Raw genomic sequence first — 27,819 nt, forward strand, 5'->3', positions numbered from 1 at the left:
TTTTGTTCACTTAGAGATATTGTTATAATGATAAGAACCCTAAACCTGACTAACCCAACCTTACAACGAAAGTATTTAGGAATGTTTTATTAATTCTAAGAGCCTTAAATCTAACCTGCTTAACCTAAAATGTAAGATACCAATCAGCTATTTGTATCAAAGACAAGCAAAACATTCATTTTAGGAATATGTGTGTATTTTTGCCCTTAAAATTTCGTAAAATATTATTTACCAAGAAAAACCTAACCTTCAATATGTTACAATATATATATACTCCCAAACAATCATGTAGGTATGTGTGGAAGAGAAAAATCGTTCTTCACACGAGTTGCAGCAAGAAATCACTAAAATTATAAAGAATGTGTGGTAACGATGTGTTAATACAGATAAAAAATCGAGCCGTGTAAAAAATACCATTGCACTATTAATTTTGAATTAAACAATCAGAACTTGGACCGAGAAGTTACCACATATTTGAAACACCTCTTTTCATAATAAATTTGAAAGAAACAACCCTCCCTCTCCCTGCCTTCTACGCAATTAAGAAAACTACTATTACATCTTTAAAAAATATTGGACTGGACATTCATAACATTGTACAACTTTTTTCTTTCTTTTTTAAGTCTTGACGTTATTAGCTAATTTGGTAAGTGCATAGATTTGTTTTATTTTTTCTTCCGAAAAATCCTCGTGGGGTGCCACTCACATACATGAATATTATCTATTCGAATAAACTCACTATTTATTTTTCCGTGCAGTTTTACATTTAAGATCAATTTCGACATTTGGGCAACTTCATAAGACAGTAAACAAACCACAATCGATTTTTAGAAACATCGATCGATTCTTCACGACTCTCGATTTTAATTCTCGCCAACTGATTGGTTCTTTGGGTGTAGCCTCTACGACAAACTTGTTTTGAGTGCATCACAGACTATATTCTCAGTCGTTAGCGAGAACTCGTAAGGCATCGAAGTCTGCACTCGTTAACGACCAGTCAGGACTACGATTTTCTCTCCGATCACGAGTTGGAGTGATAACGAAATGGTCGTTTCCGTGCTCACATATTGAGAGTCGGGACTAAGCACCGAGATATGGGTTAACCAAAGTAATAGTTAAACGGGTTAGGAAAACATGATTTTTTTTCATTTTTTTATTGAAACAACATAACTCAGTGAAATTTCATACCAACAACACTAACCTTGGCTACATCATAAATTGCTATACAATATAATATTCCTGTCATTCATTTTAATAATCAAAACAGTCTATGTTTGCTTCTTGAACAGGCTTCGTGTTTACCTATAAATTTTTCACCGCTTTTTCAGATGGCGAAGTTTTTTGTGAGCTTCACTGATAATTGGTCCTGGCTCTTTTCTTTCATATTATGATCGACATTTAATCACTTATCAGATTTTTACCATGCAAGCCACTGCAGATATACACTTTTTATAGTCTTGATTGGCGAAAAAAATCCATTCTAAGGACCTGGTTGATACTAGGACGGTCAGTTTCATTTACACACAAACAGCGCCTGAAATAGGAAAGTAAACATAAAATGAATTATTGTGATGGGTCATTGTAACTGTATACCCAGTTTCGATTAGCTTATGAAGATGATACACATAGTTAGAAAGGCAACTGGAACATGGTGCTGAGTAAATCACCTTCAAAATGTCCAAGATCAAGAATCTGTGAGGCCCTACTACCACATACCCTAAATGTACCTTCATGGCATGCTCAGGGAACTTTACGATTTTACCTTACCTATTTTTTTTATACCAGGTGTTTCATAAATAATTGAGGGGTTACAAAAATTTATTGCAAGTGAAGTATTGAACATACGTTAAAAAAACCAATCCAGGTCGAATGAGGAACTCAAACAGTATTTTTTTGACATCTACAAATGTTCAATGTTTGCACCATGGGTAACACAACACACATCGACACGATAGTCTAGTTCTTGCCACACTCGCATCAACATGGGCCCGTTGATCGTGTTTATCGCTGCGATATCACATGTCATTGGCGAGACAAATATCCTGTCTTTGATGAAACTCCACAAAAAGATGTTACAACGTGTAAGGTCCGGTGATGTTGAGACCAAAACCTCACACAAAACACCGTGAGCAATATGAATAAATTTGGTGTCACCTACTGGCAGGGATATGAACTCTGAGCTTAACAAAACATACATTCCTTGATAGTTCTGGACTAGTTTCATTAACGTGCGTTCAATAGTTTACTTGCAATAAATATTTGTAACCCCTCAACTATTTATGAAACACCTGGTATTTGTTTCCATATTTACATATATTTTATTTATTATAAATATAAATATATATGTATGCTCAATATATATAACTAGGGAAAGGAACTTTAAGTAAATAAATGTTTTTTCTGCGATAAGATAGAGACCCTCATTTTTGCCAAAATTCTGATCATAGCCTTATATGTCAACACAGCAAATTTTATTTTACATAAAAACACATATTTTCCAGTTTTCTGTAAGTAAATACATATTTTGCGAATTTTCATTTTAAGTACATAAAATCGCTCATTGACTTCATCTACCTCGAAATCCTCGAAGGAAAAATGTTTGTTCTCCGCACCTCTTTCATATCGAGAGTGCTAGGTTTGTTTTGTCTTTGAACACCCTCGCTGGCAGACTTCTGGCACCTCGCCTACGATCCTATTGGGAGAAAATAGCTGTAAGTAGCTGGGGCTGGCTACACGTAAAGATAGCAAGGCTTTTTAATGAAGCAATGCAGCTATTGTGGCCAGAAGGCATAAAATTTGACAATGTTCTTCTCTTGACAGATGCTGCAGCTTACATGCAGTGGTCTTGCCGTTAGCTACCCCAAAATGGTGCACATTACATGTGTGGGGCATGCATTGCATAGAATATGTGAAAAGATAAGAGCTCTTTATCCCGATGTCGATAAACTGGTTTCAAATGGAAAGAAAGTTTTTATCAAGTCGCCTAGAAGAATAGACATTTTTAAACAAAAATGTCCTGAGGTTCTCCTTCCCCCTACACCTGTAGTTACGCGATGCAGATGTTATGCCCAGAACTTTGAAAAAAATTGTATCTGTTGTAAATGATCTCAACAAAGAAGAATTCTGCAAGAACTGTTGATGGAGCCCCCCTTAAAAGTCGAATTGGCATACATTTCAACAAACCTGTCCATTCTCTCTAATTCCATATGAAAGCTTGAATCGTCCGCGAACACTTTGGCAGCTTCCATTGGTGAAGAGGAAGCTTTGGAAAACTTCGGCGTTAGTGACATTTCATGCTTCAAATATGCAAGAATGGTTTCTTGTGACGTGGAGCGATCTTTCTCACAATATAAGATGCTTTTTAGAGATAATCGTCACAGATTTACAATGAGAATTTGGAAAAAACTATGGTGATCCACTGCAACTCTTCCAAAAAATAGCTCGCTAAGAGGTAATCATTTAGAAACTAATTTCAGGTGTTTAAAATGCATGTTATAGTTTGTTTTTGTTACCAAATGTTTTTATTTTTGTCACATATTTTCCTGTTTTTATCACATATTTTCAACATTTATGACACATAAAAAATAAATATTTCTGAGTTTTTTAGCACATAAAGTTCCGTTCCCTATATATAACATTATTTTTATTTATTTGGGACCTCCATCATGGCATATTGGTAACATTAACGCCTTGTAATCAAAGGGTCCCGGGTTCAATACTTGGTGAAGGCACATGGCACAGTGATTCGGATCCCACTCGAAAATGTAGGTCAAGTCCCGATTAACCTTTCTGTCCATAAAGTGGACTTAAAACAAGAATTCAATTCAATCTTATTTATTTAGTATAGATTACAGTATGAACTTATTACACACTTAACATTTTTAATTTTGGTTCATTCCACTCGTCATTAATTTTTTGTTTTTATTGCTTTTTTAAGTCCACTTTATCCACAGAAAGGCTAATCGAGAATGAGCCCACAGTTTAAAGTGGGATCCGAACCACTATGTGCTTCCACCAGGTATTGAACCCAGGTCTCTTGATTAGAAAACAACGACACTACCACCACTCCATCTTGGGGCCCTTCATCAGAATTAATATGAATTTTGCAATGAAATGTTTCTAATAATACGCGGGTGACACTAAAAGTTTTTAGATGCGGCAACACTGATTGCAGCAATACATTGTCTCTGGGATATGTTGAAGTTAATAGTCTGTGAAGTGTGATAATGCTGCAGAATTTATAGTTGTTAATTGTTGTGTGCCAGAAATTAGTCAATTATTGTTGTGTGTGTACAGTAAAATGGATTTAACACGGGAGCACTTCAGAGCAATGTTATGAAAGGCTCCGAAATGCATTTCAGGAGGAAGCCCCATGCCGTGCGACTGTGTTTAATTGGTTTTTGGAATTTCGACGTGGACGTCAGAAACTCAGTGATGAATTACGTGATGGTCCTCCTGTGACAGCAACTTCTCAAGAAAACGTCGACAGAGTGCGTCGCATGATAGAGGAGGATAACCGGGTGACATATGCAGTTATTAGTGCAACACTGGGTATTGGTATGAGTCAGGTTCAAACGATCCTGCATGACCGCCTTGGTGTCAGGAAGCTCTGTGCCAGATGGATCCAAAACCATCTTACTCAGGAGCAAAAGCAGGCACGGGTCACATGGTGCATGAAAATGCTGGACAAATTTAACCAAGGACAATCAAATGCAGTGTATGAAATCGTAACAGGTGACGAAACTTGGGTGTACTGTTATGAACCCGAGAGCAAACGACAGTCGACGCAGTGGATCTTCCCGGATGAAGACCCACCAACAAAAGTCAGGAAGGGACGAAGTGTTGGCAAACAAATGGTTGCCACTTTCTTCAGTCGGACGGGCCATATTGCAACAGTGCCGCTACAGGGACGTCGGACCGTTAATGCTGAATGGTACACTACGGTGTGTTTACCGGAGATCGTACGGAAAGTTCGTGAAAAACGCCCACGAAGTCGCATTATTGTGCATCAAGACAATGCGCGCAGCCATACAGCAGTACGAACAATTGAATTCTTCAAAGCCTCCAACATTGAAGAAATGACTCATCCTCCTTACAGTCCCGACCTCGCCCCTTGTGATTTCTTCCTGTTCCCTAAAATCAAGGATACATTACGAGGTTCTTCATTTCCTACTCCCGAGGAGGCAGTCACCGCCTTCGTTCAGTGCATTCAAGAGGTGCCTGCAGATGTGTGGTCCCAGTGCTTTCACACTTGGTTTGAGCGGATGAACAAGTGTATCAACTGTCATGGTGAATACTTTGAAAAATTATAGCATTCATACTTTTGGTCTCCAGTGTTTTACTTGCGCGTGTCTAAAAACTTTTAGTGTGACCTATCGTAATAATAATAATAATACAATGATTATAAAGTCTCTATACATTTTACTGATATCGTGACAAAACACACTTCTTTTGCATGTTATGTGAAGCAATGGAAAAACAGCAGTTGTTTGTGTTCGTTTGCATGGAATGTCATATGAACAGGTGTGAACGGACTTCACTCGGAAATTCAGAAAACCAGGCCCCGCCAGGCTGGCTATTAAGAACCTCGTAAACAAATTCAAGTGGACAGGTAGTGTTGTGGATGAAAAACATCCTGGGAGATCAGCTCTAACACCACAAATTGTGCAAAGTGTACAAAGATCACATGTAGCCTCACCTCATCAACCAGGATATTCAGTATCCATAATCCTATCAGCTCCCAACTGTGGCTCATAGCTCGGTGGATTGGCGAACACCAAGCTCCCTACTATGTACCAACAGGAAAGGGTACCACTCCATTTTGCCATCATTGTTCGTGGTCACTTAAACAAAGTTTTCACCGGTAGATGGATTGGTAATGCCTCACAAGGGGAGTTGCCCCCCCCCTTCCTAACCCCCTTACACTTTTTCATCTGTGGGTTTATAGAGTCTAAGGTGTGCATGGTGAAGATACACAGCATTGTCCAGTTGAAACAATGACCGCATTAGCTGAGATTACACCAGCTATGTTGGAGAAGTTGTTTTGGTGAATGATTGACATCTGTGCCTAGACTTGATGGGTTCCCATTGAATTATACTGATTCTGTGTTCTACTGTGATGTATGTTTCAGTACATATTGTATTTTGTGCAATAAATTCTGTTCATGCAGAAATGTATAGTGACTTTATAATCACCCTGTACTTTATACTTGTACATTTTTTTTGTGTGTGTAATTAGGGTCAAGATTCATTGACGATATTTTCTTCCTGTGATCCCTCCCTCTCAACCTTCCTAAAGGAACTGAATGACCTTACCACCCTCAAATTCACCTGGTTCCACTGCTAAGACCAAGTGACCTGCCTAGATGTCGATATTCACATCATGGGAGATCACTTTATGCAGTTTCGGACAATATGAGGGAGCTGGGAAAAGCTTGTTGGGAGGGTGACAAAAAGTGAGGAAACAGCCTATTCCCTCTGTGCATGGAAGAACTGCTGCCACTACAGGTACATATCTAGAAATATATTTTGGGTGTGGGGGTGTCCAAACCAAGTGTCTCACAATAATAATTATAATAAATTAGCATAGTATAATTAAAATATTGAAATTAATATTATATTGTTATTATATGAATAGGTAAAAAGATGGTTTAAGAATAGTGATATAACAGCATGTATTAGTTATTTAGCTTCCGTATAGTTAAGGTCGGCAAAATTTGTAAAAAAAATATATGCACGGGCAAGGAATTAAGAAAATAAAGAATTTAATTTTTATTGAATGTATCAAAAAAGGAGGTTAGATCCAGTTGAAGAAAAGTAAAGTTCCTGGTCATATTAAGTATTAAAAGCAGTAATAAATCTTCCGTAATCCTTGCCATCCAATATGTTGGGTGGAAATAAATTACAGGCATATTTTTCATTATTTAATTTTAGATATTTTATTATTTCATTATTTTAATTATTTAATTTTTGTACTTAGTAAGTATTTTGGTGGGGTAGGGGCAGTCCGAACCCCCCGAAATACATCCTTGTTCCACTGGTATATTGACTCACCACTGTGTCTTACACTGATAACTAATGGAAGCAGGCGCAGCTCATGCATTATTTTCCTGGGGCTTCACTGAAGTCATATGACAAATATTCAGTTCCCTCAAATAGACTGTCTTTTAAAAGGTTTCTTTTCATCTGGGAGTATAAGGTTTCATAGTAGGAGTGTGCAAATAAATTTATGGCTGAAACTACAATAAATTCTGCCTTTAAGAAAAAAATGGTGTCTTATTGAAAAATCATGAACATCCTCAGGTAGAGGTAAGGAATATCATTTTTTCCCATGAGGGGTAAACGAGGCACATTTTCCCCGTAATAGTGTTGTTCCCTCAAAAAATACTCCTTTAGTCTGAAGTTACTGCAATGCTTTTATAATAATTACCATAAATTACTGTGACTGAAATGAAATTATATGCGTGTAATATATAATTATTGGTTGACTTTAATATTCCAAGGGAGCCCGGCCCCCTTTCCCCCTTGCAGATGTCCATGTCTGCCATTAGAAAACGACTAATCGGAACTGGTCCTACAGTCACTAAGGGAAATGGCAACCAATGGCATGTGCATACTAGAAACGATCAACAGCTTTGTTGAAATTTGGAGTTGGTCGACCAGCACATGCTTAATTTCTTTCTTTCAACAGACTAGGAAGTTTGTTTACGTTAATTATATGCATTTGTAGCGGTCATTTCTTATCTGCGTGGACAGCAACACATCACTGCATCAAATGACATGACCTAGTTAAAGTCTATCCCTCGCTTCACTAACAGCATCATTTAATACTTTTCAACAACTATCCAGGCACTAAAAAAACTAACAAACAAATTTGAGAAAGCGAGTCACGTCTTCCCATCTTCCTTTCTTCGTGCCATTCTTTTACACGAAGTGTTTCCACCTTTCAAGAAAATCCCCTGAATGTAAAAGCTAGTTTGGTTATGTATCTCTTTTATGTTAATTCATGGCATCTACTTCCAGCTTTCATTCATTTCTACTCATCCTTCTCTGCCACAAACTTGCATGTATTCCAAGACGTTTGGCACAAAAATGATACAAAGAGAAGGTTGAATATGTAATGTATGGGAGAAAGCAGTGAGGACGGTGTCTTTTGCTGCGGCTTCTGCGAGAACATGAACTGTGCATGTCCATTTCTTTGATACGAGACTACTGCTGAACCCCCGTTCATGTATTTTGCCCATATGCCCACCTCGAACATCTGTCAGCCATCCGAAGCATTCACTACGGCATGAGCTGTCCTGTGGGAGTTCAACTGGTTCAACTGAGGACCTGCACCAGGATAGCCAACTTGAAGTTTCTCCTTCGCAGCAAAAGAGTTTAATGTTCATTCTCGAGGTGAATACAGTGCATTAATGGGGGTTCACTGCTCCTGTGCGCTATAGGGCCAACTGTGCCTGAATGGAAGTTCAGGAACTAAGCCGCGCATCAGGCTAAGTTTGCAGCAGGTTTTATGTATCAATCCGCGCGAGAACTGAGCTCAGAATCTTCCGTGCCAGTCTTTCCTCAACCGCCGAGCTGCTTACATCGCAGACACTGAGAAAATCCACAGTATTGCCAACCGCACAACACATCAAAACCCGCATGCATGTCAAGTGGAATGTATTTTTGCTTCTCTTTGTCTCCTGAAACATAAAATTTTAAAAGTACTTTCTGCGCATATATTATTTAATAAATGTGTCATTACTTAATATAAGAGCGAAATAACTTCTAAACATGAGAGCATGTGTGTATATTTCGAGCACGCAAAACGAAAAATAAACGGAGATAAAAGTAAACAACAATAGGCCCCTCTTGAATTTAATGACAAATTATTGTTTTTGGTTTAGAAAGAAATACATTTATGAAAAACGTGGTTGCTTCGTCCGCAATACATCCGTCCCTGTAAGACACACGCAATTCAAGTTATACCACCAAAAAAGCATGATTTGTTATTGGTGATATATACAATCAGGTGCATTGTCTGCTGCTATTACTCTGGTTTCAATTTATGAATCACTTCACTAAACCAGGATTCAAATCTTGGTCTGTCCATTTCTTGCTGATAATCACCCTTTCTTTGCGCGGAACAGTAAATATGCGCCTTCAACAAAGCTTTCATTGCCGCCAGTGGGTGAAACAATAAGCCTCCCCCTTCCCCTCATTGTCGGTTTCTTCAGCCCTGGCGGTGGTTTTTCATGGTGGTATCCTTACATGTTTTATTCCCCCTTCCCCCACTCACCGAGTTGAACTAAGTCTCGTCCAAATAATAAACATGTTTCTTCTCACTGCAATATCTTTTAATACCGCGGAAATTCTTTTGTCGTCAAACAACAAACAATAGTTTCCTCTTGCTTGCTAAACTCAAACCGCAAATCATTCAAGACCCGTGATACAATTCGTGCGCACATTCACCTCACGCCCTGTTTTACTTTGATCTTGTTGCCGCAAGGCGGATTATGCATTTAAAACAACTTGCTTGACTTTGAAGAGCATTTCCCTTCGGATGAAGCCCAAAATAACATTCGGGTAAAACTGCGCGCTGAACAGGAGATTCAGCCATTCTCGCCGCTCTACAATAAACATAGGGTTAAAATAGTGGGATGTGCAACACTGGTATCACCGATTCCACGCGTTCTGCAACGCATTCAGTCTCGCTCGACTCGCTCTAAAGTTCCAGTGTCTCTTCAACGCAATACACATTGCAGTTGGCGAATCTGCGGTTCTAAGTTCGTCTGCACAGTGATTGCAACCAATTAAGTCCACACCTGCTAATGGATGTATTATTTTGTCTGTATATTACAAATTAAATAACTGTTTTCTTACAAGTATGCAGTTGTGTCGGAATAGAACCAGTCTCGGTGGAACTATATTCTTGCGTGCACGTTTCGAACTACATATGCGAAAACCTGCTGCAAGGTTGACTTGACGCTTGGCTTACAAATATATACATACCCTAGTGCAGTTCCACATACCTTATGACGTTCTTGCATCTTTCAGTCCTTGCTGGTTTACGGGGGAATGCCACTCCCTTGGCCTGGCTGTCTTGGATCGCTTTTCTTGTTATACCTTGGAATGGCAGTTCTCGGTAGAGTATAAAAAATAAAACTACCCCGAACGCCCAAACATCACACTTCGATATACGAAATGGTCCTCCCTAGAAGAAGAACAAAACCATGTATTAGTACCGAACTCACCCACCAGAAGCGCTGTCAGCATTGTTCTTGAAAATGGCTACTTTTACTGGTGTGCAACATGCTCGCTGTGTGTTTTGCAACTGCAATGCAACGTAAGTTTCGTACGGAGTATTGTAAGGTGCCTCCTAGTAGGCAGGCGTGTCGCCTGATAATGTTCGCATGAGCACGTGAACACTCATGTGTATGTTCTAAATTACGTACATATTAAATGCACACACATATATTTCTTCGAAATAATACTTTTTTGATTTTCGAGTATACACACACAATTTACTCTGACACGACATCTTTCACATCTGATAACTTTTTTAGATAGTTGGTAACACTGACTCCCACGATGTTCCACGGATTGCGATGAACACAATTGCTGTGTTGTGTGTTGTGAACTGGCAGCTAAGGGGCTGTTGGCCACTATACTCTGAAAATGTTCACTGCGCTGTGCGAACATTGTGGTGCGAACCCTGATCCAAGCAGCAATACTTCTTACATACGGCACCAGGGCGCAGCATATACGTACAAGGCATGTCCAGGAGGACTCGAAAAGATCGGCGCTACATAGTTGCAATCTTTAGTGAGAAGTCGCTAAACCTGGCGGACTTTAAATTCCAGTGGGCACTAAAATTCACGAAAGTGACGAGCGATTTTTCTTTAGAAACTTGTCTGCAGGAGTTACATAATATCTTTCAACGTTTATATGATTTGCGCATGTGCGTCTAAGGGCAATTCAGACTGTGCAACTTTCTTTAGTTATCGACGTTTTTCATGCCAAGGAAATAACTCTCATAACTTAAATTGCAAAGGAAAGTGCCGACTACATTTACATCAATTCAACGACATTTTTCTGGTAACTATACTCAGAATAGTATGGGGTCGTATGGCCTAAATAGTTGTTACCGAAAAAAGTTATCAATTGATATTAGTAAATCATTTTTACTATTCTCTCCGTTATTAGAATATGCTTAATGTACATAACAAAATATAACTTTCAGAAAACTAGTGCTGTATTTTTACTACACATATATTTTCTTTTTTGAAGTTAGAAAGTTGAAATAATATATGCATTTAAACCATCACAATTGAAATTAAATGCATTTTAATGTGCATATAAACGCACATACATTAAATAAACCTGGTGTAAGTTGTTCCCCACAGCATTTTTTAAAAACACATTTTGCATTTTTTACCAGCAAATTTGATTCAGCGGTTTTTAGTTAGCGCATGTTGAAGATTTAGCAACTTCTGCGTTTCAATTATTGGAAACACTGCTGCTGTGGAAGAACTTCAAGGAGGCTCGTTTGTTTTGGAAAGATCAAGTACCGTTAGTTTTTCGGGGCAACAGACAAGCCTATGCTCTTTGGCGGCAACAGGTAAAAGGCGGTTAGTGTCGATGTCCAGAGCAAGACATCTATTGACAAGCGGTTGGGTGAATTTATGTGCAGTGGCTTTCAGACGTGCGTGTCCGTGTATGTTGTGCCGTGTGTGTGTGTAGTGTAGTGTTGTGTTGTGTTTTGTACACTATGAATATTGTTAGGAGTTTGAAAGAAAAGTCATTTTCGCGATTGAGCGAAGCAGAACGAACTCAAATAAAAAGGATGGGCCCTCACCAGCCGGACCTCTACATTGTACAAGAGGTAGGTACATAATAACATGCGTTATTAAAAGAACATTCAAAAATTACTGGTACACGAAGTACAATTGGTTATGTGGGTGCAACGTTGTGAACGCGCAATTTTGTTTTCCTTGTTTATTGTTTGGAGGCGGCAATTCATGGACAAACACAGGACACATCCTGGGCGTTTGTTACCATTTGCACATGCGACTCGCTTAAAAAGAGACTGCATCTGGATTGGGACGATTAGTTTCGTGCAATGTATAAGATCAAGGATGGTAAATATGTTTGATTCATTGATTCGGTGCTTTAAGTTCACTTGATGCACAGTAACGCTAATCGGGACTGGACCTACAGTTTTAAGTGGGATCCGAACCACTGTGTGCCTCCACCGGGTTTCGAACCCGGGACACCTCGATTATAAGTCGACGACGGGCAAATATGTTAATGACGACGACGAACAGATGTTGCTATATGCTTTAAATCTGTGGTTCCTAAAGTGTGTGCTGCGGTGCCCTGGGGCACCGTGATTAGCTTACAGGGGCCCTACAAAATGTTCCAATATTTTCACAGAATCATTAGTCAATGTTATGAATGTTTCAAATATCTGTAGTATATTAGTACTTTTTTTTTACATATAAAATGTTTCTGAATTTGAAATACGTGTTTAATTTTTAACTTAAGACAAGCAATATTACAAGTAACTGAACGTTGCAAGTGTTAGAGAGGGCTACATTCTGAGCGCCGCGGTAAAGTCTTGAAAAAATTAAGGGAGCCGTGAAGCAAACAAGTAGTGTTGCCCACGAGACGAGACGAGAAGAGACTTTGGTCTGTCTCGTCCCGTTTCGTGAAAATGCTGTCTCGTCTCGAAAATATTCGTTTGTCCCGTCTCGAAGGGTTCTGTCCCGTCTCGTTTTGTCTTGTCTCGTCTCGTAAAAGTGATCCGGGATATCATGCCAACAAAAGTCAAAAGTAGCAGAAACACAATTTTTTTCCAGAAAGTGGGATAAATCTCCAAATATTTTACCCATTGCGTGGTGAGAATAAATAAGGTTCGTTAATCATGAGGACATTAATGTTAAAAATGCAGTTTCTTGGTTGCAAGTTGTCCCTTTCTTAGAATAGAGTGGTTATCTCAGAGTCCAGTGGTGTCCAGTTTGCACGTGTTTGTGAAGTGTTAAGGTGTTACAGAAAATAATGGAACTGCGAGCAAGGCGAGCAAAAACATTTTTAGATCCAAATATTTGTAAATTGTAAACAATATTGATTTAATAGGCCGTAAAAAATTAATTTCCCTTTTACATTTTTTCTTCATTTAGATCGTTCGTCGCGTAAGGCCAAATACTCCCGATAAAATTTGAATTTGAGGGGGCAATTGTCCCCCCTGCAAATGCTCTTGGACTTCTGGAAGAAATAATGCAAGAAATACATGAAAACAAATTCAATCTTGAGTATCCTTTTGTCCTACTACTCTTAAATTCTTCTAGTCTTGCTTATTTTACTTCAATGTTTGCCCTCCTAGAATTTATTTCCACCCAAGTTTGGGGAGGGCAATGACTCCTGCCCTCTGTAATTGCACCACACACCCCCATACCCAGTACTAGTTTTGAAATTTCATCGGCTTGAAAATACTTCATTTTCTTTAAGAGTATAATATTGTTTAATAACGGCGATAAGATTCCTCTACACTAAATTCTAGGTGAAAGTATAATAATATAGGGGCATACACTAATTTTTATAATGTAGATGCAGGAACGTGACAGTTTGAGGTTTAGATGGTGTTTCTTCAGGGGGTAACACTATTATCGGGGTAATATGCCTAGTTTACCCCCTGGAAAAATACCTTGCTTGCCCCTCCATGGAAAATCTGCGAACGTCCATTATTAGGGGAGCAACTGCCTCCTCTCACATTTCCAAGGTTGGGCAAATGTTGGCAATGACAATTGGCCCGACATAAGATCGACATCAATTTGACAACCAACGTAAAGCCCAACCTTTCCCTCATAAAAACTGACGGTGGCCCAACGGTTGTGGTTACTTGGGATATACCTCCATTTTCTAAATTATATGTACTCACCTCAAGTTGTTGGGGAGAAGAGAACTGAAGGGTCCCCACATCTTCGGAGATCTCGACTTCAAGGCCAAGGGCATCTTTCTTAATTGTTTGGCTGTACCCAAAATCAATTAGAAATATTTCCTCGTCTCTTGTGTTGTAAAGGATATTATCCCCTTTAACATCGCCATGCCCGACATTGTGGTCATGGCAATGTTTGATCGCCTGAGCTATTTGTCTGCAAAACAAAGGAATATAATTAATTATAAACAAATATCAGCACAGTGATTTATTTGAACTATAAGCAGGGGTTTCAATGTATACCTGTGGTCACACAAATAGTGACCATGAAATAATAGTTAGTGCTGACCAAGGCAGATTTATTAAGAAATAAAAACTCTTAACAAGTAACGTTTCAACCCTGTATCAGGGTCTTTCTCAGATGAAGTGATTCTGAAACAATCGAGGAATATTGTATTTGTGTTTAGCTTATGCAAATTAGATTCTTGGAACAGCAGAATCTTGCATCCAAAAAATTACTTGAAATGGGTGCAAGGGGAAGAACTTGGATTCATGGATTAAGTGGGTACTGCACCCCTTTCCAAAAAATTGGGGAGTATAATGTACCCCTGTACTATCCTGTTCCTTCGCCACTGAGTGCAGGGATGCCTAAACTACTTGAGTAAATGGTTGCAGCCCATATTACCTTATATTTACACTAAACAGTATTCTTCAAAATAAAGGCCGAGAGGCTGTAGCTTTCGATGACCATTTCTTAATGCATCATATCCGAACAGTAACTGTTTGTGTTCTTTCATAAAACTGTGAATTGTGAATATTGTCAGCATAGTGCTGCTATTGAAGTCAGTGTGTGGAATGAATAATTGAGCAGATGGTTCCAACAGGATAATGGAATATCTCCACATGGCTAAACCTTACATAGTTTACTTGCAGTCAAGGATATGTACCCCTTCTCTTGTTTTTTGTGTGAAAACCAAGAGGTGGTCATTTTCGACATTTAATGTAGAAATTAGCAATTTAATATTATAGTGGTTCCCAAGTGTGCAACGCGGAGCCCCGGGGAGCCGTGACTGACTTACAGGGGACCGCGAAATGTTCCAATATTTTCACTGAAATGATATGATTGTTCCAAATATGTGTTTATTTGGTTCTTTTTACAAATAAAATGTTTCTGAATTTGAAATATGTGTTCATTTTTTTTTATATTTAAGGCAAGCAACCTGAGCGTTGCAAGTGTTGTATATGCATGCATTCTGACTTGGGTGCCGAGGAAAAATCTTGAAACACTAAGGGTGTCGTGAAACGTAAAAGTTTGGGAACCCCTAGATTATAAGTTATGGGACTTGGTGATGACCTGTATTATTCACACAGCTGACAATACTCACACTTTAATAACGATTGATTGAATTGAATCCACTGTCATCACATTTCAACATGAATAGTACAGTCAAAGAAACAATTACCTGGGCCACGGGACCTAGAATTTCGTAACGTCTTAAAGCCTGTTGTTTATGCAACCAAAATAACAAAATATTCGCTTCAGTTTGCCTGGTGGATATGAGTTCTCGGGAAGGATTGAGCATTGATAGCACGAGTCACATGACTCATGCCCCAGCCACAACAAACAGCTGGGTGCTACGTGGCCTCAAAAGGAACATTTCAGCAACTGGTTTCTTAACAAGAGCTACTTCTAAGGAAATATTCTTTCGAGTGATATTAGAGTCATTGTCAAGAAGGTTCACTGAAATGATGGTTCTCACCATATACCACATCCCACACGTTAATTGCTTAAGTCTAATTTATGCACTGGACCTCCAGATTAAAGTGGGATCCGAACCAAATGTTCCTCTATCTGGTATTCAATTCGGAAGCCTTTGATTAGGTACATGTCGAAGACGTTACCACTACACCATCGGAGAGGCAATGGAACGCCTTGAGAAAGAGACGAGTGAAACTATATTTGGCGTACATTTTAAAAATAAGACAATATTTTGTGGTTACAGGTTCGAACCGTGAGAGAGGCATAGATTTTTTGTGACATCGTCCATTTCACGAGTTTATAATTCTTCCTCAGCAACACGATTAACGCGAGTGGTAGAAGAAAAGCGAAGTAAAATAACTGAAACAGAAATAAAAGGAAAAAGTGAAACAAATTTTATCCATAACATTCTGCAGTCACTTCAGTCGTATTCACGGAATGGTACATTGAAAGTAGTGATGGGTTCAAGCTGTTCATTTGTGTGAGTCGACTCATGAGCGCTCGCTCACTGAGAAGAGTCGTTCAAAAGAGTCGTCAAGCTTCTTTTTCTCGAAACGCATGCCTGAAGAGAGGGAAGGAGGGTAGGAGGTGTTGAAGCAGATGATTGTATTTAAATAAACGAACACAACGGAACGTATCAGCCTCTGTCCTTCAAGATTAATAAATTGTATTGCATTTTTGTGTATGTGTGTGTGTGCGTGTAGCCGACTAGATGGCCAAGATTCTGAAGTAATCAACATTTGATCTTGCCACAGAAGTTCCCGGGTTCTAGTCCCGGTCTGGGCAAGGATGTTCTTTACGAGTGTCCCTTCAGCTATATCATCACGCATCATCCTCATCGTCGCGATTGCTTAAAATCTGAAGAAAAGCGGCATAAAATAAGAAAAATACAAATACGAGTCTCTGTGTGTGTGGATATACATATGTGTAAACAGTAAACACACACACACAAACAAAATTTATTGCACATACTTGTTTTCATTAATCTGCCTCATGTGTGAGATTTTCTATATTTGTATCTTGTTTCAATTTGCATTTCATGCTGCGGATAATGCAAATTATGCAGTACGAGAGCATGCACAGAAACTATATAATTATATCAACCTTTTATTAGTAATAACGTGCATTTACATATTCTTCCTTTTTTGCATTCGATCACTGGTTTTAATATCGCAACAAATGTGAGAAAGCGAGTCAACAAAATGCACTCCAGATCTGCGCTGTGACACATGCTTGCATTACCAAGAGATGATTGGTAATCTGTATTTAACCTCTTGTCAATTACTCTAATCACCATCCATCCTCCGTCGTTGGCTTGTAACGATACCTGGTGGATCCCACTTTAAACTGTAGATCCAGTCCCGATTATCCTATCTGTACGTAAAATTCATTCATCCTCGCTGTCAATACTAAGTAATTAGATATAAAAGATACATTAAATACAACAAAGCGTGTTAGGCAGTTAAAATATTAAAATTGAATTAATAAATTATAATATATAATTACTGCATGCTAATTTATAAGAAATTATACCATTTTAAAAATTGTTTGTTCCTTAATGGGAAAATAACTAGTAGCTTATTTCTTCTGTTCATTCTCATGTTAACGATCCCCGGCCAGTTCAAATCCGGGAACTTTTCTAACGGTGGAAGCGGCCCCGGCGCCTACCCAGCGTCGAATAACATGGGTACCTGGGGGAAACCCTGGGGGGTAAAGGCGGTCAGGGGCCTGATGCTAATCACATCACCCCCACTCACAACCGGATCAAGAAAGTGTGGGGCGTTACCCCCACACCCCCTATACGCCTTCATGGCGTGGTGCTATGCACAGGGGAACACTTTACCTTTTTACCTTTAGATAAATAAAATTGAATGTGTAAATTAAAAGGTTTACATGTGCATGGAGCGGAAGAGCAACTCGATCGGGTATCGTGGTGAGACAAGATGACTTGGCACATCGTTTCAACTCGTGAATGAGAATGCATATCTTGTTCGCGATTTGATTTCAAGTTAAAAACACCTGTCTGGTCTTGTTCGCTTATCGATTTCTAAAGTATAAATCAGTATCGTTACTCCAATGAGACGAGATTCTCGGACAGTAGATTTTACACAGAGTGTCTCTCATCATCTCACCAACTTTGGAAGGGTTGGCCCTGTTTACATTGTGATTTTGTAATGTCCTGCTACTTGTGAAACTGATTCACTTCCCACAATTTCAGTCGCCTCTGTGGAGGAGTGGTTAGAACAGTGCGCTAAGAGGAATCCCGGAATTGAGTGTCACTTCATCAATTTTTTTTTCTGATTCACCCTAATAGCATAGTGGTTAACGCTGTCATGTATTAAGATGTTTTGCGTGGCAAAAATTGTTATAAGTCCACTTTTATGCTCCAAAAGGCTAATCGGGTCTCCCCGATGGCGTAGTGATAACGTCACCGGTAATCAAGGGGTACCGTGTTCAATACAAAGTGGAGGTTCGGATCCCACTTAAAACTGTAGGCCCAGTCCCGACTATCCTATCTGCACATAAAGTGGACTTAAACAATAACAACTCAAAATAGGCTAATCGGAATATTGTAATCAAGAGGTCTCTGCCTAACACCTTCCCAAAATTTTCATCAGACTCCCCTAATATCTTTTACTAACATTTAATTTCTTGTAATTTTAGCGCTAATTTTGTCTGGACATCATAACTGGGTATAGGTTTCCAGGGGCTTGACTTCCTGCGAAGAAACACAATGGTTTGGCCGAACTTGAAACTACAGGACAAATTTGTTGGCTGTTCTTTGTTGCCCGTCATGGCCTGGGGTTGCGCAAACAACACTCGCGAGTCGACTCCTTCCTTCGTTCAAAGAGTCGTGGCACACTTTAGCGACTCCTTCCCCTCTCATCATACACGGCATGTTTCAGCCAGCTTCACTCAACTAGGGGTAGGGAAAAGGCAAGACTAGTAGTCTTGGGGAAAAGAACAGAGAGGACCTCCCCCCTTCCCTCTCCAGTCCCCATTTGCTGCCCACATAATCGACTTGCTTTCTTTAAAAAATTCCGGCCGCCAGGCGAGTATACACTTGCGCATGCGCCTTCCTCGCAAAATTCGTGGAAAGGAGGAATAATAGTTGCTTGGCACGTGGAGGAGTCGTGGCACACATACGACTCTTTGAACGTGTCGTTCAATTCTGGTGAACGAGTCGTTCACCGCTCACAAGAGAGAGTCGTTACTTTTGAACAACTCGTTCACGAACGACCCATCACTAATTGAAAGAGAGCCGTGGTCTTTAACTTGTCTTTTCCCCTTCCTTTGTGTTATCGATTCCCTCTGTCATGATTGGTCTAAACCTAATTAATGCGACGTTAATTAAACAATCCAAACAACGAAACAATGCACAATCAACTGCAGAAAAAAACATTCTAATTATTTTCGAATCGGAAAACAATTGAGATGCTGTAAAATGAAGCAAGATGCAGTAATAAAGTGAGAATTTCGTACGGTATGGAATTAAATCGGTGAAGATGTTCGATTTGATTGGTTGCTTGTTATTTAGTGTCGCTATCCTTTCACGTTTGGCAAATAGCGACGATAAAGATGAGTAATGAGTGATGATATGATGACATTGATTAAGGGACACTCACCAAGAACACCCATGGTCAAGCCGAGATTCGAACCAGGGGCCCATGCTGTCGTGCGCGCTGTGCTAACCACTCCGCTATGGAGGTCGGTTAGGAGTGGACATTTTACCATATTTTTTGTGCGCAATTGGGATCAATCAATAGAGTGACTAGGCATATTATATTATTAATATATTCATATCATAATATCACGTCATATTATTCGGCACGAAGTAACATCACACACATTCAATCTTACATTTTTGCCTTTCAACTAATTCTTCGACTTCAGGTTAATCACATCAATAATATAAATTATGAAACAAATGGTAATGAATGTGGAATATTGACAGTTATTACGAATTACCTGACACAAGCAACATAAGCAGACTCGGTGGGCAAGCTCATTAAGTGGTCTACATTCGATCTCGTCACCAAAGTTTCAGGGTTTGAGTACCGTCTTTGTCTCAGGTGTTTATTTCGTCATTAATTTCACGTAATGTTCACTCGTCAGCAACTGGGAAGTAAAGTGATGTTACGTAACAAAAATAATAAAAATAATCATGATCCAAGAGTACTTATTTCATCTCTCACGAAATCTCCTGCAAAACCGGGATATATGAAATATATGTATCTTCACATACGTTCTCGATTTCTATATTTAACTAGTCGAGACCAAGAACGGGAGAGCAATTTTCAATTCAAGAAATTCTTGTTTCTTTCTTGACATCTCCCTAATTGAGTTGTTCTGTTTGTTATTGACTTTGTATTGGCAATTATTGTCATCATTCTTCCCCTGTAGGTAAACCATTATGACGATTTATGATTAAATAGAGCAGATAAAAGGGCAAGAACAAGATAGTCATGCGTGCCCGGGACTCCAACCCAGAACCTTACGTAATGAGATTTGAAATTCTGGAGAAGGCATCCGTGTTTCGCTTGGCTTTCTCTTTCCTCTACTTCCGTTATTTTATCATACATGTATAATTAAAATGGATCTGAGAAAATATGTTGCGATCCATAATTGTGTTGGTTACATGCTACAGATGTGAACTCCAACATGGAATAAATTATTATTTTTTTGTTTCGTATGTGGTTGAACAGAATATTTTCTTACACTGTGTCAATTTATTATTTTAGGTTTTTTTGTGCACAAATAAGCTAATCGGGACTCGACCTTCAGCTTAAAATGGGATACGAACCACTACGTTCCTCCACCTTGTATCGAACCGTGGATCCCTTGATTACAAGTTGACGACGTTATCATTACGCCATTGAGGAGGCCCCGTGACAAAATGTTATCCACTCGATCTATACAATAATTTATTTGAACATTTACATTTTCGTTTTCTTCTTTCTTTTGTTAACGACTCTCTTTGCGTCTTCGAATTTCTTCTTGTTTCAGGAAAGAAAAAATAATACATGCAGGCTGTAACCCCCCCGTGCAAATAGATAGATAGAAATCTCACTCTCGAGAACTAATTTATAAATAACGTAACCATTAGGAAACAATTCGAACGTTAACCGATATAACTGCAGACTTTGCTAACTACGATCGAAGGTCACTGAACAAAAGGGTGGCAAACAGGCATCTGCTCTACGAAACTAGGGTTAGCCGACGAGGCCTGTATTCCTGTTATCAATGACGTACGAAATAAGAAGGAACACAGCTTTCATATCAAACTAGACGTATGTTCTGGTCCCGTCATTGCATGTAGAACACTTTCTCGTCGTAGCCTTGAAGGCATACGTAAAGGCTTCTCTGCAAGAAGAATATCTTCCCATTGGGGGGAGGAAAAGTGTGTGTATCGAGGTCCTTCAACTTTCGTATTCTTGTTCATTTCAGAATGCGTGCTGTATCGTCGACTGAATCCAGTCTATCCGTTGTAGGTTTTAGGTTCTGTTTCTCTTCGGTAATTTTACATTGTCTTCCTGCTTATGTTATTCGCGACGAAGGTTGTGGATTCGATAATCTGGACAACAACGGGATTGTGTTGGTTGGTTGATTTGGTGCCTTAAAACCAATTTATGCAAAATAAGACTAATCGGGAATGCATCTACAGTTTAAAGTGGGATTCGAAGCACTATGTGCCTACACATTACTTTGCTACTAGATATTTGCATGCTAGGATGTAGGAAGTGCTATATTTTAAGTGTGTGGAATTTAGTTATTTCGGATACGAAGAATCGGAGAATGGAGTAGTGGGAAAGAATCATCTCACATATTTGAATTATACCCCCCCCCCCAATACACACACACACACACACACACAGGATATCAGCCGTGGTTTTTATAACGAAATATAATTGTGTTAAAAAAACTGGAGCCTATCTTGGAAGAAAGTCCACGTAGTGCAACCTTGTGCTTTGCACCAAGTCATGAAGGCATGTAAGGGGTATGGAGTTAGGGCCCCACACTTTCTTGTTACGGCCGAAGGTGGGGTTAATGTGATCAGTACCACGCCACTGGCTGCCTTTACCCCCCCTGATTTTCCTACAGGTAACACTTTATAAGATGCTGGTGGGGGCCGGAACCACTTGAACACATGGACAAAATTCTAATTCTCCCCATCGATCGAACTCAGATCTCTCGCATGTTAATCAAACGCCCTACCGACCGAGCTACCGCGGCACACATTTAGTATAGTAGCCTTTGCAATTAAGGCAATAATTATTTTAGCGTTTCGTTCAACGCTTTTAGGTGAATCATTTTTCGGACATGTAACGTATAGCTCTTGTCGGTTCTGCGACTTGGCTTGTGAACAGGCGATATTCTGACGAACAACATTCCACCTGAAAAGTCACGTGACTTTCCTACATTTCCTGCGTCTGTTGGCTATTGCATGAATGACGAGTTGCTCTTAAGACAGACAGAATCACCCGATCACCTAAAGATGCAATGTGTGTTGCCTACCTTTCCGGCATTTTTTACTCCATTAAAGTCTTATGGGGAAGAACTTTTTTCCACGACTGTACATTATGTGGAAGAAAGTCATTGGACAAGCCAGTTTCAACTCTGAAACGAACTCCTCATGGAAAAGAGAGTACAGACGGGTATATACGTATACATCAAGAAGTGGAAGGAAAATGGACACTGCAGCAATGCACCACGAAGTGGAAAACCCATGAAATTGGACGAACGGGACAGGAGAGTACTGAAGAGGGAGATTCGGAAAAACAGGACCCGTCCGATGCAATCGATTGCAGAAGAGTTTCAAAGTGCGACCAATTTGACTGTTTCGACGAAGACAGTTCGCAAGGAGGCCCATGCGCTCGGTTATCATGGTCGAGCCACTGCCCACACATGAGCTATAAATACGCCCATGGTACGAAGTAGTAAAAATAATGGTAAGGACATGGAAACCCGTTCCCTAGTTATGAAGAAGAACATATTTCATACTGAATTTCAAAGATCGATGAACAAACGGCACTGATTGCATCATTAGACTAACAATGTATCTGCAATTTCCATGCAGGTTGGATTGTCCTTCGTGTTAATGTTACACCGTTTACTTTTTGTCAGTAGTGTCAAATGTCCAAACTTTTGGAGGCACAGGGACAGACAACTAATCAGTGGTAGGAACCATTCATCTAACAGGATGGTATATCTGGATACTTGACTGATTTGTTAGCCAAAGGTATCATCCTCCTTACACTGCTTAATCAAAAATTACAGTCACTGGACTGATCCTTTGGTTTGTGCCATACCACGGATACAGTGAATGGCATTCAATTGTATCTACTGCTTAACCATTCACAGAGATTTACAGCACATGAGCTATAACACATCCGCGGGGTCCACATTTTGTCTTCTTCAACTTCGAACCAGAAATATACAAGTAGTTCATGTGCTTTATTTACAACTGGTGTTACCTTTGCAGTATTAAACTTAGCAGTTACTCTTCCAAACTTATGTCAAGATTTATCTGGATTGTTCAAACCTACCTTACCACATTATCCAAAACCGAGGCCTCTTACTACAAAATAGGTGGATTTGAGGCTGGTGATAAAATAATATCTAAGAGCCACACAGTATTGTTCCCTATGCGCCTGTTGCCAGGATTCTTCTCAGATTACAAAGATATTATGTGGAAAGGTGGTTTAAGAATTACATTTAGAAGAGCTGCTAATGATAATAATGCTTTGATGAGGTATAGTACATTAAACTCTACCGGGGTAGCTCTGCCTAATACTCTACCTGATGAAGGCAAATGCTTTATTCAGACTATGGAGCTAAGAATTCCAGTTGCTGAATATGAAGCCAGCTATGCTCTTAAATACAAAGCAGATATACTAAAAAATCCACAGGTGCCTTTACAATTTTATACATATCAATGTGTGCAGAAGCCTGCCACTGGTAGCTGTTATGAATTAGATGCTACAAACTCATTCTCCAGTATACAATATGACATGCCTGATTTTGTGGTGGTGCTGTTTCAGACTGGAAGACACAATAATCAGGAAAAAAATTCAAGTAAATTTGATAACTGCAACATCAAGAACATTTATCTTAAAAATGGCAGAAATGAGGTATTTCCTAGAGAAAATTATAATTTAGACATGTCCAAGGATGATTTCCTCAAATTATATGAGGCATTTTCATCATACAAAAGGGTCACTACTGGCAATACTGACATGTATTACACACCAGATGAATTCAAAGCACAGAGACCCATGTTTGTAATCAACACCTCAAAAAGGAAACAAGTTGTGGTGAATGACAGGACAAACATTAAAATTATCTGTGAATTCCATGAGGCATTACCTGATGACACCATATGTAGTGTTATTCTCATAGGTGAAAAATCATATGTTTATGATGTAAGAAATGAGAGGGTCACAGAGCAATTCTAGAAAACTTCTGTATATTATATTGTCTTAGTATTAGATAAACAAGTTGTGCCTGGTCTTGAATTAAAATATTTGGGTTAACATATTAATACTCTGAACTTAAACCGGAAATAGACCAGAAGTAAACTTGTATGTATGTATGTATGTATGTGTATTAAGATTACACTTTACAGAGTATTATATTAAAAGCAATAAGCCATTATGAGCTTATTGGCATAGTTTTAAGTGTAGCCAAAATAGTATCGAGAAAAGCATATTTTTAACAAACTTATAAACAACAATTTAGCAGATTCAGGTTTAGTTATATTAATCTGAGGGGGGTTATATTTTCTCAGAAGTTTTTTTTACAAAAATCGTAGGTTATACACAGTAGTAATGAAATTATATAAACATTTTGCCTTAGTTTTAAGTATTTCTATTCAGTCAAAATACCTCATCCTTTCTCAGAAGCTTTTTTTTACAAAAATCGTAGGTTATACACAGTAGCAATAAGATTTTATAGACATTTTGCCTTAGTTTTAAGTATTTCTATTCAGTCAAAATACCTCATCATTGTATACAGAAACAACTCTAAGAATCCTTAATCAAATAAACTAAAATGTTATCATTGTTTTTTAAAAGGATTTTACCTATTTGAGTTTAATAAATCATATCATACCTTCCAATTAGCCTGGCATTATCTTCTCCAGTCCTTTTCCTAGTTACCTCATGCGTGAGGGTGCTTCCCTCAACAAACTCAAGCACAATAAAATTAAACTGAGAGTTTCGCAAATGTCTATGCAAACGAACGATGCGGTTTGAATTTAACTGCCTCATATTCCGAACTTCCCGTTCGACATCTGCATCTGGAGTGGTTCTTCTTATCACCTTTATGGCGAAGAAGCTTCCGTCTCTAGTAAATTTTAGAACTTCCCCATTCTGTCCATGACCTAACGTTTCGACATACTCGAAACGTTCTCTATTCAACAACAATTTTACTTGTTTTTCTTCAGTTTTATTTAGCGCCATATCTTTGACTAAAAAAAACCTGGTGCATGACAGTGACGTAGTAACAGCATTGCAAACTTCCATCGTTGATACTTTCACTGTCTGCACTAAGAAAAAAGACAAACAAGGGAAAGAATTTCAATAGTTTGAAATGCAAGGGAAGGAAGTCCAACATGTCGCAATGCGAGGTTTCTTTTAGAATGGAATCATGTAAAATAAAGAGCAATTAAAACGAGCACGATGTATAAATACAAGAAAATGAACGGAATCAGATAATGAATACGAGATGGCAACGCGCCTTTGAACGGAAAGTTCGCGAGGCTTGAGCACAAAAATATAGTTCCTTAATGAAAACACGTTACAGCGTATACAGAGCATACAAATGTGTTAAAAATATTAGATACTTAAAAACTTGTTGAAATGTAGAGTATTCGGCACGATTATTTTGTTACAAGTCGAAGTTAAAATTATATATACTGCTCAGCAAAGAAGAGAAAACACCCGGAAAATATGCAAACTAAAATCCACCCCCACCTGTTTCTGTCGCGGTGAACGGCAGCAGACGAGAATATGGGGGAAATTTTTCTTTTTCTTTGCTCTCAAATGGCACGCTGTTGCCACGATGCCTCACAGCTGTTCTCTGACATGAAATTCTGGTGGACCTGCCGCAAAACGCGACGTTCAGGGTGGCGCGGTCAGTGGTTGAAGAAGTATGGATAGCGTTCGTGACTATTCCCGATTTAAATAATTAATGACAATAAAATCTATTGTCATGGTTGTGATTCCAGTCTTGTTTGGGAAAGTCCTGAAATTCTTTTCTTGCAACTTGCAGTACTCTGCCCAAATTACGATCCACATTTTGTGATGTAATACGACCCTTTATGATACCCCAAACATACTCAATAGGGTTTAGATCGCAATGATAAGGTGGAAGACGAAGTACGGTGTGGCCGTTTTCCGCTGCAAGAGTGTCGACCCGATATTGCAGGGGCTTTTTGTTGGGTTTGATTAGCTGATATAACTAATATATATATATACTATATAATATATAATACTATATAATCCTAAGTCATTGCAAATAATGTTGCGAAGAGTTTCACGACTACCCCGAAAATTAATTTCTTTCTTTAATTTCGAAAGCACTTCATGTTCAACCGTATAAAAATTACCAATAGTTCTTCTAATCAAACACTTGTCAAAGTCGTCTACAACAATTCTACTCTTTTCGGCAGACCTGTGGTTACCTGGTGTCGTAAATTTCCCCCCGGAATTTCCTTCCTTTCTAATTTTCTTAATGAAAGTGTCCGACATTTGAACTGCAGCCGCCGCACGCTTTGTAGCTTGATTGACCGGAAACGTGTAACATCCTTCTCTTGCTTCGTTGTCAAAAAAATTAACAACATTGGAAATCACCTCTCGGCTCTCACTATGTACGGTTTTGCCCTTCATTTCGGTACAAACAACATACACGACAGACGCACTCGAACTCAATGACCTTTCGTCCATGTAAGTTTGGCAACATTGAAAGGGTGTCAGAAGTCGAGCAGTTTACTACCCCCAACCTCCCACCCCTCGATCAGCTGTACACAAAACCGTTCCGTTCCTCCTGTGTGTTTTCTCTGCAGACTCTGAGACACAACTGTGACGGAGAGAATCTTTCATGCTTTGCGCGGAGTGATACAATGGTTTCGCATCAACCTGTAGTGCGGTCCCAGCTGACGTCACTGTCAAGATAGCTTGCACTTTAGTTATAGGGCCAACGCTTTCAACCACAGATCATTCTTATTCTTCGTCAGCATTAACACAGATTAATGCATTATCTTGTCGACTTTGGACTTCGTTATTGTTTTGTATTTGTTTTAATGTTTTCTTCTAAAATTGATTGTTAGTCTCTCAAATTAATCAGAATCACAAACATAAAACGATTATTATGAATAATTCACTTTTTTGTCCTTTGGCTGTTTCTTATTTTTTTATTAAATATATATATATATATATATATATATATATATATAAATCACTTTATATTTCAAGCATAGAATAGTTAGGTTTCAAGTCTACATTTCCGAGAATATGCATACAGCATCCATATTAATGAAGGGGATAAATCTGTTAGAATGGATGAGAGTGATATTGGAAATGAAATTTAAACGTTGTAAACCTTTGTAGAGTGTGATTTGTTGCTCTGAAAAAATTCGACATTCTAGAAATAAATGTTGAGCATAAGGATTATTATTGCCACATTTACAATTTTCTTGAGTTTTAATATTTATTTTTTGCTAAATGTGCTGGTGTACGTACATGTCCTGTTCTTAATCTATTAATAAAAACTATGACTTGCCGTGGGAGTGTGTTCCATAAGTGCTTCCGTGCGTCTCGTGAGTTTCATTATGCTGTCCCAAAAGTCGCATTCCGTGTTGCTAGTTGCAGAAACGCGGGAAGACGTACTCGTTTTCTATGCTAAACCTAGCATAATTTAACCGTCATTGGAACCTAGCACCCTGTATTTGACATAACAGCCAAATCTAGCATAATCAACAACCGCTCTGAGTCTGAGCGGTGGAAGTTTAATTCAAAGGAAAGAACTCTGAAGAAGAGAGAGAGAGAGAGTTCAGGAGTGGACATGTTTCCAACAAAATAGATAAATCGGTCCAGATCCCCCACTCACCAATGTCTTTCATCTCTTCCGCATCTTTCTGTCG

General features: G+C 38.9%; 1 protein-coding gene across 1 annotated transcript; it reads right to left on the bottom strand.

The window, feature by feature from the left end:
• Positions 1 to 1,153: 1,153 nt before the first annotated feature.
• Positions 1,154 to 25,187, bottom strand: LOC145985783 (testis-specific serine/threonine-protein kinase 1-like). Its single transcript, XM_083119861.1, has 4 exons — positions 24,789 to 25,187; positions 13,922 to 14,135; positions 10,014 to 10,195; positions 1,154 to 1,534 (listed from the first exon to the last, which is right to left on the bottom strand). Exons 1-4 carry the CDS (start codon positions 25,136 to 25,138, stop codon positions 1,450 to 1,452), a joined length of 831 nt encoding a protein of 276 aa, XP_082975987.1. The 5' UTR covers positions 25,139 to 25,187; the 3' UTR covers positions 1,154 to 1,449.
• Positions 25,188 to 27,819: the final 2,632 nt, after the last annotated feature.

The sequence above is a fragment of the Lepisma saccharinum genome, chromosome 3 (assembly GCF_977018435.1).
Source record: "Lepisma saccharinum chromosome 3, izLepSacc3.1, whole genome shotgun sequence".
NCBI lineage: Eukaryota > Metazoa > Arthropoda > Insecta > Zygentoma > Lepismatidae > Lepisma > Lepisma saccharinum.

What these genes read in the sequence shown, in the direction of transcription:
- LOC145985783 (XM_083119861.1), bottom strand. Translation starts at nt 25,138, where the DNA reads ATGGCGCTAAATAAAACTGAAGAAAAACAAGTAAAATTGTTGTTGAAT. An exon ending in AATGCCAGGCTAATTGGAAG is followed by an intron (nt 14,136 to 24,788) that starts GTATGATATGAT and finishes TTTGTTTTGCAG; the next exon opens with ACAAATAGCTCAGGCGATCA. An exon ending in CTTCTCCCCAACAACTTGAG is followed by an intron (nt 10,196 to 13,921) that starts GTGAGTACATAT and finishes TTCTTCTTCTAG; the next exon opens with GGAGGACCATTTCGTATATC.